This window comes from Leptonychotes weddellii, chromosome 1 (genome assembly GCF_054177405.1).
Source record: "Leptonychotes weddellii isolate Sample4059 chromosome 1, ASM5417740v2, whole genome shotgun sequence".
NCBI lineage: Eukaryota > Metazoa > Chordata > Mammalia > Carnivora > Phocidae > Leptonychotes > Leptonychotes weddellii.
Genome location: NC_138369.1, coordinates 49,693,030 through 49,713,128, shown reverse-complemented (window position 1 = coordinate 49,713,128; position 20,099 = coordinate 49,693,030). Strand labels below are relative to the sequence as shown.

The window sequence follows — 20,099 nt, the reverse complement described above, 5'->3', positions numbered from 1 at the left end:
ATGTTAAGTATTAGTGCTACTCCCAGCTACTGCTCTAGAATCCTGTTTTTTGCTGAATCTTTGTATGGTATTCACAGGTCACAATGTCAGGTTTACATTCTTTAGGTCAGTTATTCCCTTTGTTCCTTTTCTGACATTCTAGTCTTAGGGAGATCATTTGCTTGTTGGCAGTGGCTGGGAACTTGTATTCAAAGCTTTTGAGAGAATATGGCACACCAAGGAGACTATTATGCTCATTATAAACAGGATAATTTCCAATGTGTGGAGGGCACTTCAGAGCCATGGTCCCAAGATCCCAGCCAATCAGAATCAAGTAAGTCAGAGAAATACCCAGGTGAAGGAATCACTTTTTAAAACTAATTGGCTTATTCACTGATCTTGCGTTTCTACATCCTCACCAGCATTCGGAAGTATACCTTTCTGGTTATTGCCAACCTAATTGGCATGCTTGTTATTTCAGCCCTAGGCTGATCTTTGGGGACAGAGCAGACAGAGAGAATTTTACTGGCAACTCAGAAGTGCTACAAAGACCTAAAATTAAATAATATTGATTTTTATAGTAAGAACATTCTTGCCTTTTTAATTCTCTTTCAACAAATCTTAGGGCGCAGACTGTAACTTTAACCCCTTTCTAGCACTTGCTAATCTCCCTAAGGACCCTGAAACCAAGGTTTTTGTGGTTCCTGCCTACTTATTGCAAGTGATAGTTTTCCGATGTATAGGAAATACTTTGATTTAAGTTGAAAAGCAGGTTAATTTAAAGGCACATATTAAGAGGTAGGTGGTACCTGGATGGGACACAAATTATGAAGATGGTGCACATCACTGGGGCTGAAGGAAACTAACAGAACCAGGATCAGCTGGCCAAGAACAGAAGGGTCCTGCATTCCTGGCAGTGTGGAAGCCTCCTACTCCAACATGGATGCTCTGGCTTCAAATCCTGATGTTTTCTGAGCAAGTTATCACTCTAGGTCCACTTCCTTGTGCTGTGAAACAACAATAACAACACTCACATATAGGATCACTAAGAAAATTAAATGAGATCTTTTACAAGGGGCTCTAGTGTTGCGAAGGGCACAGAAAGTGGTATCAGAGCCTTAGACTATAAAGGCATGGACTCCCCCCCTTTAATATTTGCCTTCTCTGTGTGTGTCCTGACCTTAGTGGGTCATTTTGTCATGCTTTTTTCAGCTGAAACAGTACCCTCAGGGAACCCACAGGAACTGCTGTGGAGAGCAGAGGTGGAAGTCAGGCTGGAGACAAGGGTCAGCTTAACAAGGGCTAGTCCTGCGTCTCCTATTGTAACCTCCTCTGCTGGGGAACAGTTTTTCTATTTCAGCAGGCATGTCCCACTGCAATGGGGAAACCTGGTGGCATCTGCTGAGTCCCAGTGACAGCCTAGGAAATCAGCCCGAGCTTGCAGCTTCTGAGGGCTCCCAGGGCCCTGTCCTACTGGTGTTGCATGACAGTGTGGTCAGAGGTCAGGGTAGCCAGGATGAAAGCAACAGGTCTGAGCAGAAGACAGGCACTAAGGTTGTTTATGGTGTAAGTCTTAGTGATCCTTAGGTCTAAGATGTGGAGCAAGCCTGGTAAAGGCCCCCTATACCTCTGATCAGGTGGGAGGGGATTAGGAGATATTCATTTATGTAATAAATACGAAAATAGACTCAGTCCTCCAATTAAATGCTTGCATTCATTTCCTGTGGTAACAAATTGGCACACACTTAGTCGCTTAAAACAACATTTATTCTCTTAGTTCTGGAGGTCAGTGTCCAAAATGGGTCTTAGTGAGCTAAAATCAAGTTGTTGGCAGGGTTTCACTCCTTTCTGGAGGATCTAGGGGAGAATCCACTGCCCTGCCTTTTCCAGCTTCTACAGGCTGCCCACATTCTTGGGCTTATGTCCATCTTCCATCTTCAAAGACAGCTATGGCCAGTGGAGCCTTTCATGATGCCATCTCTCTGATTCTGACCCTCCTGCCTCTCTCTGATAAGGACCCTTGTGATTTCATCAGGCCCACAGGATTATCCAGGATAACCTTCCCATCTCAAGATCCTTCACTGAGTCATACCTGCAAAGTCCGTTTTACCATGTAGGGTAACATACTCACAGATTCTAGAACAGGGACATCTTTGGAGGTCCACTACTCTGCCATGGCCAGGCTCCCCTCCTGGGATACTGGCTGGTGGGCTGGACCTGAGTCTCAGGCCCACTCTGAACTAGAGGAGTCAGTCTCCACAGTGACCTGGAGGAGAGGTGGTGTGATGCCTCCAAGGAGAATCAAGGAGACTTTCGGAAAAGGAGGGAGAGGATGCTGGCCAATATAGACTACGGTGATCTTGTAAAACATTATTATGTCCATGCGCAGATGGAAAAAATGGTGAGTCACACAGCCAGCATGAGATAGGGCTCTGGTTTGAAACTGTGTGGGACCAGCTCTTGCCAGGACACCCTCTTCCCCACCCTGTGGCTAGTGGCATTAGCAGATCTGCTTAGTGCTGGAAATTCCATGTAGCACAGCGGGTGGCCCAAGTGACAGTCTCATCTGAGGTTAGTATGGGACATATTGAGGAAGGTACATGGTTAACACAATCGTTGGCAAGGTAGTCACCCTTAGAGAAAAGGGAAATTTCCATTTCACTCCTAAAAGAATCTTTAGAAGCCAAAACCTAAATCAAAGAGCAAAGTATAATAACTTCCTCTGGGCAAATTTATAATTAATCCTGGATTAATTGGCCTTAATGAAGTTGAATTAATTACTAGCTGCTTGTAAAAACTTTGAGCTATCTCAGTACAAAATGGCATTAAAGAAACCAGCATTGCATTAACATTAAGAACAAATCCCAAATAATCGCCATTCTGCAGGCCGTTTTCTGTCAGTCATTTCCCAGGGACCGTGCCCAGCCTGTGGAACCGTATGAGACCCAGCAGTCTACTGCAGAGGGGGATGTATTTGTGGGCTAGAGGTTTGGGGGTGAGTCCAGTCAAGAAACAGTTACAGGGCATTTGCCTGTGTCAGGCCCTGGGCAATCAAAGATGTGTAAGGGACCCTCAGCCGACTAGGATTGGGGGTGGGGTGGGGGGGCTTCAGAGCACCAGCCTGGCCTAAAGCAAACTCAACTCAGATGTCAGGAGAGAGACAAAATTCTCAAGAGTGAGGCATAGTGTGATTTGTATTTTGCTGGCAACAGCACCCCGCTTTCCTCCCGGCCCTCGGAGTGAGCTAATGACTGACACCTGGCTAGGCAGAGCATTTTATGCTCTGCTTTGTGCAGGGACACACGACTTCATCAGGGACAATGAGACTCCACGTGGGGACTTGGAGTTGCTGAGGTGCTGGCAGCTATCTTGTCATCATGAGGAGCGAGCCTGCCTGCAATGGAAGCAACCCAGTGGGGCGAGGAACAAAGCTGGTGGCTTTGCGTCATTGTCTGGGCCCCTGGATGAGGCTGACATGAAAATGGGAGCTCATCTAGATCTTTTAGTTAGGTTTATTTATTGAACTTAACAAACACCAGTACAGCACTTCCTCTGTGCCAGGCATTGTTCTATGTGCTACACAAATACTTCATTTATTTATTTATTTTTTTAAAGATTTTATTTTTTTATTTGAGAGAGAGAATGAGAGAGAGAGAGCACATGAGGGGGGGAGGGTCAGAGGGAGAAGCAGACTCCCTGCCGAGCAGGGAGCCCGATGCGGGACTCGATCCGGGGACTCCAGGATCATGACCTGAGCTGAAGGCAGCCGCTTAACCAACTGAGCCACCCAGGCGCCCTGTATGAATTATTTTTAACATTATGTATTCAGAGGGATAGTAGGCAGGATTCCCATTCTGTAATCTATTTGACATTAGTGATATTATAGAGGTTTTATTCTTTTTTTTTTTTTAAAGATTTTATTTATTTATTTGAGAGAGAGAATGAGAGACAGAGAGCACGAGAGGGGAGAGGGTCAGAGGGAGAAGCAGACCCCCCGCTGCTGAACAGGGAGCCCGATGTGGGACTCGATCCCAGGACTCCAGGATCATGACCTGAGCCGAAGGCAGTCGCCTAACCAACTGAGCCACCCAGGCGCCCCAAATACTTCATTTAATCCTCGCAACCTGTGAGTTAGGAACTGTTATGTCCTCCTGCTCCAAATGAAGGAACTGAGGCACAAAGAGGTTCTGTATCTTGCCCAAGACTGCACAGCTTTCAGATGATGGAGGTGGGATTCAAGCACGAGCAGACAGCCCCTGGAGCCTGTGCTTTTAACTGTACCATCAGAGAGTGAATTTCCTTTTTTTTTTTGCTTCGGTCAGTTTCATGGAGGGTTTCTGCCATTTACTTTCTAAAACTGTGACTAGTGCAGGACATGATATGGAGGAAGCTTCCAGAAGGTGTGCCAGGCAAAGGGCATAGCTGGTGGGCGAGTGTAGGGCAAGGTGGATCAGCACTGTCCATTTGCAGGATCGCACAAGTTCATGATGGCCAGAGCGGAGAGGGGTGGGCATGGGGCAGGTGGTGAGAAGTCCATCCACAGGCAATAGTGAGAAAGCATTTATGACTCTTCCACTAAGGACTAAAACCAAAAGGATCTTAGTCCCACTGGTTTCTTTAGGACATTATTTTACATTTAAAAAATATTTACTTATTTATTGAATAGGTAATATTTTGGCCTAATTTAAAAGTGAAAAAAAAATTTTTTTTTAAGATTTTATTTATTTGACAGAGAGAGACACAGCGAGAGAGGGAACACAAGCAGGGGGAGTGGGAGAGGGAGAAGCAGGCTTCCCGCGGAGCAGGGAGCCCGATGCGGGGCTCGATCCCGGGACCCTGGGATCATGACCTGAGCCGAAGGCAGACGCTTAACGACTGAGCCACCCAGGCACCCCTAAAAGTGAAAAATATTAATGCATTTCTAGTAAAATGTCTTCCTGTCCTTCAGCAGATGAACGGGTAAACAAATGGTGGTCCATCCACTCAGTGGAATACTGCACAGCAATAAAAAGGAACTCACAATGTGGTTACATGCAACAACACGGATGAATCTCAAATGCATTATACCAAGTGGAAGAAGCTAGACTCAGAGGTTACCTACTGTCTGCGTCTATTTATATAATGTTCTGGGAAAGGCAAGTCTTGTAGGGATAGGAACATAGATCAGGGGCTTCCAGGGTTTAAAGGTATGGGAGGGTTTGATCCCAAAGGGTTTCTCTGAGGGTTATGGAACTGTTTTGTGTCTTGATTGTAGTGGTGGTTATGTGACTGTGCATTTGCCAAGGCTCATAGAACAATATGCCAAAACGAGTGTATTTTCCTGTTGCAGTAATCTGGGTAAAAGATGACAGCTTCAGTCAAGTGCTAACAGGTGGTTGGATTCTAGGCATAAAACCAGCAGGATGTTTTCATGAATTGGATGTAGGGTATGAAAGGAAGAGAAGACTCATGGATTGAGCCAGGGTTTGCTGCCCAAGCAAGTGGGAGAATGTAGTTCTCATGAACTGAGATAGGGCTGCTGGTGGGATGGGGAAAATGTAGGATTAGACATTTCATTCCCTACATTCAGTTTGAGGTATCTGTTAGACATTCAAGATGCATATACAAGCTGCATATATAAGGTGTACATTTGAGAGCTGATGGCTCTTAAAGTCATGGCTGGTCCTAGTGATTTGGATCACCAGGAAGTGAGTGCAGAGAGAGGAAATAAGAGGATTGAGCTCTAGGGCCTTCCTGGGTCCATCTTCTGGGATACACTCGTGTGTATCCTTGCAGGGCTATTCTACACTGTTCAAGCAAATATAGAGAAGGAGTGCCTTTCTCATAGAAGTACACATGTTAGGGCGCCTGGGTGGCTCAGTTGGTTAAGCGACTGCCTTCGGCTCAGGTCATGATCCTGGAGTCCCGGGATCGAGTCCCGCATCGGGCTCCTTGCTCAGCGAGGAGTCTGCTTCTCCCTCTGACCCTCCCCACCTCATGCTTTCTCTCTCTCTCAAATAAATAAATAAAATCTTTAAAAAAAAAAAAAAAAAGAAGTACACATGTTACACATATGGGTGTGTACCTTACTTCTTTTTCAGTTACTAATATATCTTAGAAATTATTCCCAAGTGGTATATAAACATTGTCTTTGTTCTTTTTGAGGGCTGCATAATATTCCACTCTGTGGCCATACCATGATCTCTCTCTCTCTTCCTGTTTAAAATTTTTACTATAGGGGGCGCCTGGGTGGCTCAGTCGTTAAGCGGCTGCCTTCGGCTCAGGTCATGATCCCAGAGTCCTGGGATCGAGTCCCACATCGGGCTCCCTGCTCAGCGGGAAGCCTGCTTCTCCCTCTCCCACTCCCCCTGCTTGTGTTCCTGCTCTCGCTGTCTCTGTCAAATAAATAAATAAAATCTTTAAAAAAAAAAAATTTTTACTATAGGGGTGCCTGGGTGGCTCAGTTGGTTAAGCGTCTGCCCTCCGCTCTGATCATGATCCTGGAGTCCTGGGATTCAGCCCTATGTCGGGCTCCCTGCTCAGCAGGGAGTCTGCTTCTGCCCCTCTCCCTGCTCCTTCTCTCCCCTTCTCAAATAAATAAATAAATAAAATCTTTAAAAATAAATAAATAAAAATTTTATTATGGAAAATTTCTAACATATACAAAAAGTAGATAGAAAAATATAATGAATCCTCTCCCCACCCTGACCCATTACACAACTTCAACAGTGATCAACTCATGGCCAGTTTTAGTTCATCTAGACCACCACACACTCTCTTTCTTTCAAAATATTGTTTCTTGGTAACTTGTTATTTTGATGTAATTGTAAACTTACCATAACATCTATTTTCAAGGATATTTCAGTTGTGTATAGTATTTTATTGCTGTAAACAATATAGTAAAGAAATAGTACAACATGCCTATTCACAAAGACCACATTCCCTGGTGCCCAAAAGGACAAAGGGTTGGGAACTGAAATGCTTTCAGAACATCTCTCTTGAGGAATGGGTCCTGAACACTGAACACAAATCTCAACTTTCTCTTGGAAAGTCTCCTGGCCTTGGCCTTTACATTTCTGGGTTTTTTTTTTTTTAAGATTTATTTATTTATTTGAGAGAGAGAGAGAACGAGTGGGAGGGGCAGACGGAGAGGGAGAGAGAATCTCAAGCAGAATCCACGCTGACCATAAAGCCCAGTGAGGGTCTGGATCTGAAATCAAGAGTCAGATGCTTAAACAACTGTGCCACCCAGGCACCCATGCCTTTCCATTTCTGGCCCCAATTCCAGTGTGTGGGTTTTCCCACACCACCAAGCAATTGCCTAATACCAGCTGGGTGTTGTTAAAAGATAAACTGAGGCATATTAGCAATTTTAAGAGTTTGAGCAAAAATTGATTAAAAGCAGGCAGCATCCTATCTAGCAGATAGAAAGAAGCACTGAGGAGCTGTATGAAAGACTTGTATAGGCAAAATGGAGCGGGAACAAGGAAGTTATACCAGGCGAAAAAGTGGGTTGGTTATCACAAGGTTGTAAGGTTACTTTCCTTTAAGAGATGATGAGAATCTATTAAGCTGATTACCTAACTAGTGCTGATCAGGTGATTCCTCATTGACTGGTTTAAGATTCCATTTCTGGGAGAGTTGAAATTGTAATTAAGTTAATTCTCAGTTTGTTGACATAGGGCTTTGCATAAGCGACTCCATTTTGGGCCAGTTGTCTTGCTTTTACCAATGTTGTTGGGGTTCAGGGCAGGCTGCCCCCAATTATGCCACTTTGGTAAATGGATTATTTTGAATTAAAGTTACTTAAGAAACAGCCAGTACAATAAGGACATTGTGACCCTTTTTTTTATCTCCCTGAAAGCAGGAAATAAATTTCCCATGTGAAGGGTACCTGGGTTGAAGACATCCTTATCACCAGAGATAGGGAATTCAGGGCCCAGAATGCTGTATAAATAAACCTTGTTTACTTTTTCACTAATTTGCTACCCCAAGCTCCAACTTCTTTTTCTTGTCAATTCTTCACGGACTTATTATTTCTTTATCTAAAAGGTAAAAAAGCTGTGTGCTTCGGTTACTTCTTCGAGTCTCATATTTTTATGAGTTTTCATATGTACAAAACTAAATTTGCTTAGTTAGCCTGTGACTCTGTCTTACGTCAATTTAATGATTAGGCCAGCCGTAGAACCTAGGAAGGAGGAAGGGAATAGTTTTTCCTCCCCTACAGTGTCCTACAATTCAGCTCAATTCTGTCACTATTTACCTGGAGATCAGCTCCACATGTTAAGGGTTCAGTCCTATGAGACTGCCCTCCACCCGTTCAGAAGCCAACTGCAAGTTCAGCTTGTCACCTGTGCTTCTGAGGACCAGCTAGCTATGGATGGGAAGTTCCAAAGACCCTCTCCTCAACTTCAATTAATTTGCTATAGCAGCTCAGAGAACTCAGAGAAACAACTTACTGGATTGCAAGTTCATTACAAAAGGATTTAACTCGGGAACAGCCAGAAGGAAGAGATGCATAGGTCAAGGTATGTGAGAAGGGACATGGAGCTTCCATACCTTATCTGAGCTCGCCACTTTCCTTGAACGTGCAAGTTCTCTGAACGCTATTCTTTTGGGGTTTTAGGGATGCTTCATGATCCAGGCATGACTGAATAAATCATTGGCCATTGGCGATTGATTGAATCTCCAGTTCCTCTTTTCTCCCCTCTCCAGAGGTTAGGGGGTAGGACTGAGAGTTCCAACTCCAATCACTTGGTTGGCTCCCCTGGTGGCCAGGCCCCATTCTTAGGTGCTTTCCAAAAGTCACTCCAGGAACATAACAAAAGACACCTTTCTCACTGTCATCACAGGAAATTCCAAGGGTTTTTGGAGCTGTGCCAGGAAGAAGACCAAGTAAATATTTCTTACTATAAATCACAATATCACAGCCTATAACTGACTCTCCAGAGCTTTTGCCTGTGACATTTTAGAAGGCCACAGGTTCAGACTAAAATCTTGGAAAGACATTTTCAGAATAAGCTTACCATGCAGCTTTTTCTCTTCTGTACAGGTATTTTGTGTGCAAGCACACAGCAGTAACTTTTCCACAAGTGAGTGCCATGTGCCTGACAAACAGAAGTGTCCTACTAAAAGTGTCCTCTAAACCCCTGCCCTAAGTCTTCACCCTGTGTTGTGCATGTGTCTCCTCGAGTGGTAGTTGCATGGTGTTAGCTATCCCAGCACATGTCCTCCTCTTCTCTGCTGCACAAGGGACTGAACAAACCGCGTCTGCTTCTCCCAGGGACTCTGTTGCTAGCGCAGGGCCTGGACCACAGGAGGCATCAGGGAGAAGTTACTGCCAAGTTGACTATATCAGAACATGACCTGACTCATTACAGATGGCAAACTGGCTGCCAGGCAGAATTGAATGGATTTTGTGCTTGGCTACCTTAGTGTTTAAATTAAAAGCTAAATTAGTTGCTGACATGTAAAAGATTGCATATAGAAATTTCATATAGAAACACTCTCTTCTCTTGAAAAATGGGAAGATGGGCAATGTGGGGTTGGCATTCCTGCCATTCCTGCCTGGTATCAGTGGGCTGGAACTGAGCAGTGGCTTCCTCTACAAAGGAAGCTCTTCAGGTCTCCAGTCTCCACACTCACGGGCATCTAAGCCCTGCTAATCTCTCTCCTTGAGTCATCTGCCTAGCCAGTGAAGACCCCTGTTTGTGACCCCTGGCTGTTAGCTGTAGTTGACAACCTTTTTAGTGGCTCCAGATACTTCAAGAATCTCTTGAGAGTCATGTACCCTCTCCAGTACAAGCACATAGCATAACATTTTACATACAATCTGGAGCTCTGCAGCCCCTCCTGAGGCCAGGCTGCAGACCCAAAGGGCAAGAACTCCTGAGTCAGAGATGACATCTTTCTCTGCCATCTTCTAACAGCCTTTAACAGATTCCCCCATACTGGCTCCTGCTTAACATTCCAGCCTCAGCTCAATCAGCAACCCGCGACAGGCCTTCCCTTGACCATTCATTGTTAATTAGCTGTCCTCCCTTCTCCTGGCGCGCTAGTCCTCTTAATCTCTGCTTTTATTTTCCCTGGAAGGCTTCTCCCTCTCTGAAACGATCTGGTTCAGGCGTTAGTTCACCTGTTTATTCTCTGACCCCCACCCGCGTTCCAATACAGTATAGCATGGAGAGAGCACTGTATCCCAGTGCCGTGAATAAGCAGTGCCTGGTACTCAGTAGACACATAATAAGAGCCTGTTGAATGAATGGATGGATGGACGGATCCCCCCATTCTCAATCTCCTCGAGGCATCGGGTGGCAGGAGCCAGGTGAGAGAACAGCCCCACAGTAGGTGACCTTGGTCAAATCCCGACCCCGGAGCCTCCTCCTCCTGCGCGGTGCCAGGCAGCGCCCGCGGGCGCCGAGAGGGCGGAAGCTTCGGGGCCGGAACGGGCGTGCCCGGCGCGCGGGTTGCGGGGGGGGGCGGCTTTACCCGCCGGACCGCGGCGGCGGCGGCGGGAGGGGAGGGCCGGCGGGCGGCGGCGGCGGCGGCATGGCAGGTCGGCGGGTGAACGTGAATGTGGGCGTGCTGGGCCACATCGACAGCGGCAAGACGGCGCTGGCGCGGGCGCTGAGCACCACGGCCTCCACCGCCGCCTTCGACAAGCAGCCGCAGAGCCGCGAGCGCGGCATCACGCTCGACCTGGGCTTCTCGTGCTTCTCGGTGCCGCTGCCCGCGCGCCTGCGGTCGGCGCTGCCCGCTCCCCCGGCGGCGTCCGGAGCCGAGCCCGAGCCCGGCGAGCCGCAGCTTCAGGTCACGCTGGTCGACTGCCCCGGGCACGCCTCCCTCATCCGGACCATCATTGGCGGTGAGCGCGGGCCGGGGCGGGAGCCGGGCTCGGGGACGCTGGGCGGAGCGGCCGGGCGCCGTGTCCGAGCTCGCCCGAGCCGCTGCCGGGGAAGGCAGACGGCCTCACCTCACGGCCGGCACCCCCCCTCCTCCCCCCAGGTCGCGAGAGGAGGACGGGGCTCGCTGAAGGCCCCTCGCGGCAAGGGAGCAGAGGTTCTGGGACTCGAACTCGCGGCCGGCTGACTTGGAACCTCTTCCCACCCAGCATAACCGCGCAGGAGTGCCTCCTTAAAGTTTTTGGTTTTGTTTTTTGCTTTTCTGTTTTCAAGATGAGTTTGTAATACACGAGCAAGTAAGAAAACTCAAAGACTACCAAAAGGGTATATGTAAAAAGTGCTAAAAAAAGAAGTCTCCACTCACCCGTTCTTTGGTCTCCTGGTTCCCATTTCCAGAGTCAACCAGAGTCAACCGCTGTTCCCAGTTCCTTGTATCATTTCAGAAAAACTCCACGTAAAGACAGGCATACTCGTGTGTAAACCCCCTTCCTCTTCTTTCTCTTCACAAAATAGTAGACACTATTTTAGTCAACACCAACGGCTCCATATCTGTACACACAAAGCTATATTATTATTAGTTCTTAGAGAGGCAGAGAGAATCATAAGCAGGCTCCACGCCCAGCACAGAGCCCTGGGGGGGCTCAATCTCAGGATCCCAAGATCATGACCTGAGCAGAAATCGAGTCTTAGGGGACTGAGCCACCCAGGCGCCCCAAAAGCTATATTATTTTTAAGGGTCATATAAAATTCCATTGTACACTTGTGCCAACGTTTTCTTAAATAACTCTTAATGATGGACACTTACGTCATTTCCAGTTTTTGCTAATGATGCTTCAGTGAATTTTCTAGAACAAGTCTGGTGGGGGTGCTAATCTATCTGTAGGATAAGCTCCTAGAACTGAACTGGCTTGGTGCAAAGGGCACATGCATTTTCAGTCACAATGGGTATTGCCAAAATGCCCTCCAAAGATGTATCACTTAATTAATTTTTAATTATACAGGTAATACATGAATGGTTCTGCTTGTGAAGAAATAGAACATTTCAAATTAGGTAAAGGTCCCCTGATTGCCCCTCCTATTTCTCCAGAGGAAGCCACTATTATACCTTTGTGCATTACTTTTCTGGACACATTTTACCACAGTGGTAAAGCCCTGTGGACAAGGCTTTAAAACTTGCTCTATTTTTAGAGGAAAATGATGAAATAATAGAAGCACCTGGCACAAAAGGGTGTACAGCTAAAAGAAGTCTTTTCTTCATTGCTGACCCGAGTATTTGGTTACGTTCCTCTTTTCCATTGCCTTCTGTTTCCTTCCAATTATATGATATTCTCTACACCTACAAGCACATATGGGAATATATATTGGGCAGATGGTTTTATTGGCTTGGTGGCGGATGGCCTCATTGGTCGCTGGGCATACTGGGTCCCAGTTGTAGTGATGAGTGTGTTAAGTACTTTAATCTTTGTTACCTCCCAGCTGTTCCATGCTGCAGGCAGTCTGAGGTCATTTCCCCATTTTACAGTAGAGGAAGTGGAGGCTCAAAGGGAAGGGACCTGCCCAAGGTCACCCGGCCTAAAGTCTTCCACTCAAGTCGTGTTTCAGTCATCAGATGAATGTTAAGGGTCATGTGATCCTCTCTACCCTTTTCCCCTTCCCTTCTCTTAACAATTCTGTTTACTCAAGTCCAAGTTCATTTTAAGACAGGTACTCTGAGCCAGTCTAGGTTGGAGATGGAAGAGCCAGGTTAAAATAAAACAAGGCACTTTTAGGTTTTTTGTTGTTGTTGTTGTTTTTAGTAAATAGTGTAGGTGAGTAATGAAGGACATGCTTTTGAAGTCAGAACTGGGCTTGAGGCCTGGCTTTTTCCTTTACTAACTGTGCGACCTTTGAATCTAATTTTGGACCTTCCACACACTGGCAGATAGCAACCACACAGGTCTTTATTGGCTTTGCTTTTCTTGCATGTTTGCCACTTCCCAGGCAGACCCTGTAAGGAGTGTGGTGGTTACCATTTAATAGTTGAAGAAATTGGGACATGGGGAGGCTACTGGTAAGTGACCCTATAAGGAGTGTGGTGGTTACCATTTAATAGTTGAAGAAATTGGGATATAGGGAGGCTGCTGGTAAGTGGCACCCAGGTCCCCCTGGTCCCAAAGCTGGAGCTGTTTCCTATGCTTCCTCAGATCACTTTATGCTCCCCCTGCCCCCCTTCTAACATATCCATTTATAGAGAAGCTCTTTGTAGGACAAAATGTTTCAGGTGCCAGCCTTATCCTATATAACCAAATTTTAATGCCTCCAAGAATTTGGCAAATCCTTAGTTTAGACTGTAAAAGAAAAGAAGAGGAATTTTTTCTCTTCTTGTATGTACACCGTGGTTCTTCTTACTTTTCTCTCACCTCCTGAGTGAGGAGACTTTCCTTACCTTCTTACAGGCATTAAAATGCAACCTGAACACAGTGGAATGGTGAGACCAAGGCTGCCACTATCCTTCCTTCCATAGATCAGATTCCCACCCTTTTCAGAGAAATGAGAAAAAAATGAGGGAAAGGGCGCCCACATTTGAGTACCTGCTCTGGCCCATGCCTGTTGCTGAAAACTTGCATTTGTGCAACAACCCCAAGTGGTAGGAGTGTTAGGCCTATTTTTCCAATAAAGGAACTGAAGCTTGGAAAGTATCAAGTACCCTGGGCTGGTGTTTACCTAACTCTGCTGCCCCTAACCTGGATCTGGTTAATACCTTCAATTATCCTCATGACTCATAAATCCATAGCCATCTTTGCCTTCTTGAGATTGCTCCAGAGGCCAAATCCCTGCTTCTGGCAGCTGATCTCCTACAATGCTGGACCTACTTCTCACTGACTGCTTGCCCTCCTCTTCCTGCTACTCCATTTCCATACACAAGGCAGCAAAACTCCTTTTACAGAGGTTCAGCAGATCATGTCAGCCCTCAGCTTCAACACTTCCCAGCAGCTTCTCTTTGTGCTTAGAGTAAAATCCAACCTCTTCTCTGTGGGCCGCAGAGCCCACGATCTGGCCTCCCTCTTCCTCTGAGCTCATCCCTTGCTCTGACCTTCAGTCTCACTGGCCTCATTTTTACTTATTGAATGGGCTAGTTTTGCACCTGCTGTTCCCTCTTTTTGGTACATCTGGCTCCTCATGTATATCTCAGCTTGAGTGTCCTTTAGAGAGGGCTCCTCTGAGTTGCCTAGCTAAAGTATCCTCAATTTTCTCCCCCAGGAACTTTCTCATGGCCCTGTTTTACTTCCTTACAGCCCTTTCACTACCTGATAACTCTTTTTTTTTTTTTAAAGATTTTATTTATTTATTTGAGACAGAGAGAATGAGAGAGAGCACATGAGAGGGGGGAGGGTCAGAGGGAGAAGCAAGCTCCCTGCTGAGCAGGGAGCCCGATGCGGCACTCGATCCAGGGACTCCAGGATCATGACCTGAGCCGAAGGCAGTCGCTTAACCAACTGAGCCACCCAGGCGCCCTACCTGATAACTCTTTATGTGTTTACTTGTTTACTGTGTCTGTCCTCCATGAGAGCAGAGTAGGAATCATGTCTGGCTTATTTACCAGCATATTCTCAGCGTTTGGGCCAGAGCCAGGTGTGTGGTAGGCATTTGGTAAGTTTGAATGGATGAAGCTGTGTCCTACTTCCTGGGCTGGATGGTAATAGTGAGCAAAGAACTTTCTTCATGGGTTAGTGGACAGAAAGCAATCAGCATGGGGCCTGGCCTATAGTAGGTATGTTGTGCTTGTTGATTTTTTTTCTCTCCCTCTAGGAGCTAACAGCAGAACTGGGGAGAGGGCACTGTCCGATGTGCAAAGTGACCTATCAGAGCTTTTTCCATCCAGGACAAAAGCAGGAATAACTCACTTTGCTGGGCAATGGGGTATAGGGCATCATGGGGGAAAGAAGAGCTTTGCTAGTGGAGGAAATGCCTGGTCAGGGCTCTGTGCCTTAAACCTGACTTTTTGTCTGTTTAGAGTCAGAGGTAACTGCTAGCATTTAGCTGTGGCTGGAAATCAGCATGCTGTGTGGGGAGGTGTGACGAAGATGAAGGTAGAAGGGTTGGTGGGCCAGATCCTCTAGAGTGCTAAGTGTTGAACTTAGAATAGGTTAGGCCCTTAGCATAGATTTCTCCTAAGGGCCTTGGCAGCATTTTAAAGCAGGGTTGTGACAAGATCAGGCCTGAGTGTTAGGACGATGCAGGATTCCCAGGCAGGGACTCGTGCTGGCAGCAGGCAATGCACCTACACCTGGGATTGCTGGAAGATTGGGCTCTTGTTAGAATTCCTGGCTTGCTGTGAGTGATTTAGACCACTTGCTGAATACATTAGCCCTAGTAGAAGGAAATTAGAATGATTGTCTCAGTTCTGTGATGGTATCTCTGAAGTTTAATATATCTTATATTAAAGCCAGTTCTCTTTGATTCTGTTGCTCCCCCCAAAGTCTTTTCACTACCCAAAAGATTCCTTTCTTAACTTAGAGAAAATTGGGCTTTATTTCCTCGATCTGTGTGGCCATAGATAAAACTCCTGCGGTACCAGGGGGAGGTTAATAGTGACAGTAGTACTTAGCCTTTATTTAGTGCTCCCCTTAAGCTATTTTTCCCCCCATTTAACGCTCAAAGCAATCTTGTGAGGTAAGAGATGATATTCCCATTTTATAGGGCTCAGAGAGGTCAGGCAGGTAGCATAGTTCATAAGTGTCAGGGCTAGGTTTGAACCTGTGTTGATCTGACCACGCAGCTCCTACTCTGGCATTCTCAATGGGAATGAAAAAGTGTATCCGTCCACTGCAGCCCCTATAGTAGTGTTTCAGGGCAGTATTTTTCTCTGATCCATTTTAGAGTATAAATCTTTCAGGGTTAGAACTTCAAACAGATTCAGTAATGTATGTTTTAAAGACTTGGGTGGGGGTGAGGGACTTGGACCCATCCTCAATCTAACTCTGGTAGGAAAGAGGAGAGCTGAAAAATGCTGGTATCTTGGCTTGGCAATTTATAGTCCTCTTGTGGCTGCTAGGATTAACAGTGTATTGTCTCCTGGTCTTTTGTTCCAGTTGTTAATGAACAGCAGCTCTTCTGCCACGACTTGTCGCCCTGATCTCTTGCCTCCTCTGCCCACCATTTAAGTGGTGCTTCCTGCCTGGCTTGGACCCTCTCTGGGTCTCTGGGTCCTCCCTGGCTGGAGCTGATGAGAGCTGCCAAAGCCTTGTAAGTCTGGCTCAGTTACTCTCTTTGGAGGGAAAACAGTCAGCAGCACCGGGGATCTTTGTCTCTGCAGCCTGGGAGGAAACATTCTTTGTAAAACTTAAGCTACTTTGCCTTCTCTGTTTTTCCAACTCTCTGCACTCTTGGTGCCGATGTGGAGAAAGTGCCTGTCCCTTTGGCTTGTTTTATCAAGGAGTGTGCCCTGCAGTTTTTCTGCAGTCTGTCTGAGATGCTCTCTTTGGCCCCGTGAAGCAAGGTGTGTGAAGGAATGTGTGTTTTCAACAGATTTTTTACATTACCCTTTGGGTACCTGCACATAATGCCCAGAAAGCCGTATAAGCAGAGATGACAAAGGGGCCTGGCAGTGCACGGAATTTGGGCATTATGCTAATGTAAAACCAGCCAGCCAAACAAAAAACCCGATTTGGGTTTTCTTTGCCTTAGTCTTTTTATGAATCTGTACAGCAGTACGTTGTTATTTTTTTTTTTTTTTAAAGATTTTATTTATTTATTTGACAGAGACAGAGATAGCGAGAGCAGGAACACAAGCAGGGGGAGAGGGAGAGGGAGAAGCAGGCTTCCCGTGGAGCCGGGAGCCCAATGTGGGGCTCGATCCCAGGACCCTGGGATCATGACCTGAGCTGAAGGCAGTCGCTTAACCAACTGAGCCACCCAGGCGCCCAGTACGTTGTTATATTATTGTATTCATATATGTGTGTCCTAAAATAATGAGACATATTTAAAGGAGTTGATATAAGTGGAAGTGCTTCTTTAACCTTAATTTCTATTTTTTTAAATTTTTTATTGTTATGTTAATCACCATACATTACATCATTAGTTTTTGATGTAGTGTTCCATGATTCATTGTTTGTGCATAACACCCAGTGCTCCATGCAGAACGTGCCCTCCTCAATACCCACCACCAGGCTAACCCATCCTCCCACCCCCCTCCCCCCCATAACCTTAATTTCTTTAGCCCCTAGAATCTGCCACGCCTTGGTTCCCTGTATCTTCGTGCTCACTCTGGGGGTGCTGCCTTTGGTTTTCTCTTCTTTGTTAAAAGGTACACACCGTAACAGAAGATTCTCCTCTGTGGTGCCTGTTCTGGGATGCCCTCTACCACCGAGTAAAGCGGAAGCCAATACTGGTGTCTCTTGTGTTAAAGTGCTGAAAGCCTCTCTATGTCCAGTAGGGAGTTGGCTGCACTCAGTGCCAAGGGTGCCCATATTCAAATACAAGTTTTTCTGTTTTTCCTGCTACCTTATCACTCTCTGACCCCTCCCGATCTCCTTCCAAGTTGGAGTGTCTTTCGCTGTCTCTAGGAGACTCTCAAGTTGAGCTTTGTCTGCAGCCTGTGTTCCTGGTGCTGGACGACGGGTGACTTTGCTTTGGTTTGGGTGACAGTGTGGAGGTAACACAACATCAGAGATGCAGCCTTGAGTTTAAATAAATGCAGAATATTTGAGCAGGAACCAACAGGAAAGAAAAATGGAAGCAGGTAGTCATATTTCATTCTGTTGGGGTACATTTTTCTTCTCATGGGGCTTGCCCTTGAGAACAAAACATATCAAATGTTAAATCAAAGAATATTTTTGTAGTCATGCTAGGAATAGAAAATAATGCAAAGACTTTGCCTTCTGGAGGCAAATATTTAGCTGGAAGGTTATAATCAAAGTCAGAAGGAAATCATAGCCACAGCTTTTGGTAAAGCTGTAATCATTTAAAATTAATTGCTTTTAAACTTTTTATTTAGCATCTCCTTTGTTTTCTATCTTCTTTGTCTCCTGGGTTTTTCTTCAAAAATCACTTCATCCAGGTTGGAATAAGATTTGGGCAGGCATCCCAGGAAACAACCTGTAAATTCAGCCCTGAGACATAGTCCCTGCTCGGTCATTCTTTTGTTGGCCAGAGCCTTGAACAGGCTAGGGATGAGGCACCCTTGTCTTGGAGCTTGAGTCTGTTCCCTCTGACCAGCAGGCCTTTGAGACTGTGCCCAAGGTGACAGTGTCTGTAGCTCTGGTGCTCTGGGTGATCCGGAGGCCTGTGTCCTGGTGAGGTGGAGCCTGGCATTTCTGAGATGGCCTCAGGGTGGGGCGAGGAGCAGGAATGAGCCCGCCTAGGGTCAGATGGCACCTCGCATCTCTCCTGCTCTGCTGCAACGGCTCACTTCCCCTTATTTGAGTGTTCCTTTTAGTCTGGAAGCATCTCAGGGACAGAGACAACATTTGAATTGTCTTGGTAGCTGTAGGGCCAGTCCAGGGCTTAGCACATATAATAGTAGATATTCAATAATGTTTGTAAATATTTTTATTGAGATATAGTTCACATACCATAAAATGCGCCCATTTCAAGTGTACACTTTGGTGGTTTTCAGTATGTTCCCAGAGTTGTATAGAGCCATTGCCACAATCTAAGTTGAGAATATTTTCATCACTACAAAAAGAAACCCCATACTCATTAACAGTCACTCTCCATTCTCCCCTCCCCCAGGCCTATGCAACCACTGATCTACTTAATGTGCACAGATTTGCCTTTAATGGACATTTCATAAAAATGGAATCTTTCAACATGTGGCCTTTTGCATCTGGCTTCTTTCAATCAGTGTGATGCTTTCAAGGTTCATCATATTGTAGCATGGAGTATATATACTTCATTCCTTTTTTAGAGAAAATTTTTTAAAATTTGTTTTTAATTATGGTAAAGTAAATATTACATAAAATTTGCCATCAAACCATTTTTTTTAAGGGGGGGAGAGAGAGGGAGGAAGAAAGAGAGAAAGGGGTGGGGAGGGGCAGAGGGAGAGAGAGAGAGAGAATCTCAAGCAGACTCCATGCTCAGCAGGGGGCCCATTGTGGGGCTCAGTCCTACCACCCTGAGATCATGATCTGAGCCGAAATCAAGAGTCAGATGCTTAGCCGACTGAGCCATCCAGGCGCCTCAACTGTTTAACCATTTTTAAGTTTACAGTCTAGTGGCATCCATCTCCGGAACTCTTCATCTTAAAAAACTGAAACTCTAGGGGCTCCTGAGTGGCTCAGTTGGTTAAGTGCTGCCTTCGGCTCAGGTCATGATCTCAGGGTCCTGGGATCGAGTCCCACATCGGGCTCCCTGCTCTGCAGGGAACCTGCTTCTCCAGCTCCCCGTTTGTGCGTGTGTGCGCTCTCTCTGTCAAATAAATAAGTAAAATCTTAAAGAAAAACCCCAAAAAACTCTATACCCATTAAAAGTAACTCTCCCTTCTGCCTCCCCCAGCTGTACTTCATTCCTTTTTATGGCTGAATAGTATTCCAGTATATGTTTATACTGCTTTTTAATCCATTCATCAGCTGAAGGACATTTGGATTGTTTCCACTTCTTGGCGATTATGGATAATACTGCTGTGAACATTTGTGTGCAAGTCTTTGGTGTAGACATATGTTTTTATTCCCTGGTATTACCTAGGAATGGAACTACTGGGTCATAGGTTAACTATTTCTACTTTTTGAGGAACTGCCAGGCTGTTTTCCATAGCAGCTGCACCACATTATATTCCCACCAGCTGTGTACACTGGTCCAGTTTCTCTGCATCCTTACCAATACCTGTTATTGTCTGTCTTTTGGATTATAGCCATCTTGGTGGGTGTGAGGTGCTATCTCATTGTGGCTTTAATTTGCATTTCCCTGATGGCTGGTGATGTTGAACATATTTTCATTGCTTGTTGGCCATTTGTCTATCTTATTTGGAGAATTGTCTATTCAGATCCTTTGCCCATTTTTTAAATTGAGTTATTTGGCTTTTATTATTGATTTCTTTATGTATTCTGGATACCAGAACCTTATGAATGGATGATTTGCAAATATTTTCTCAATAATATTTGAGTTAAATAATTGAGTTGAATTGAATTAAATAAATGAATATATATTGAGAGGATTAAATGTATCTAAGACATTACCTGGGCTATAGTAAGCATGTAATAAGTGCCATTTGCTTGTGTATGGAAAGCCTGTTGGGGTCCTTCCTGTCCTATTCCTTGATCT

At 45.7% G+C, this 20,099-nt stretch overlaps 1 protein-coding gene across 3 annotated transcripts in view; it reads left to right on the top strand.

Annotated features, from left to right (window-relative positions):
* Positions 1–10,462: 10,462 nt before the first annotated feature.
* EEFSEC (eukaryotic elongation factor, selenocysteine-tRNA specific) overlaps positions 10,463–20,099 on the top strand; it is a 238,568-nt gene continuing 228,931 nt past the window's right edge. For all 3 annotated transcript variants that reach the window (XM_081822974.1, XM_081822977.1, XM_081822968.1), the window contains exon 1: positions 10,463–10,822. In XM_081822974.1, coding sequence (XP_081679100.1) covers positions 10,507–10,822 — 316 coding nt within the window. In that variant the 5' untranslated portion in view covers positions 10,463–10,506. The remainder of the gene's footprint in view (positions 10,823–20,099) is intronic.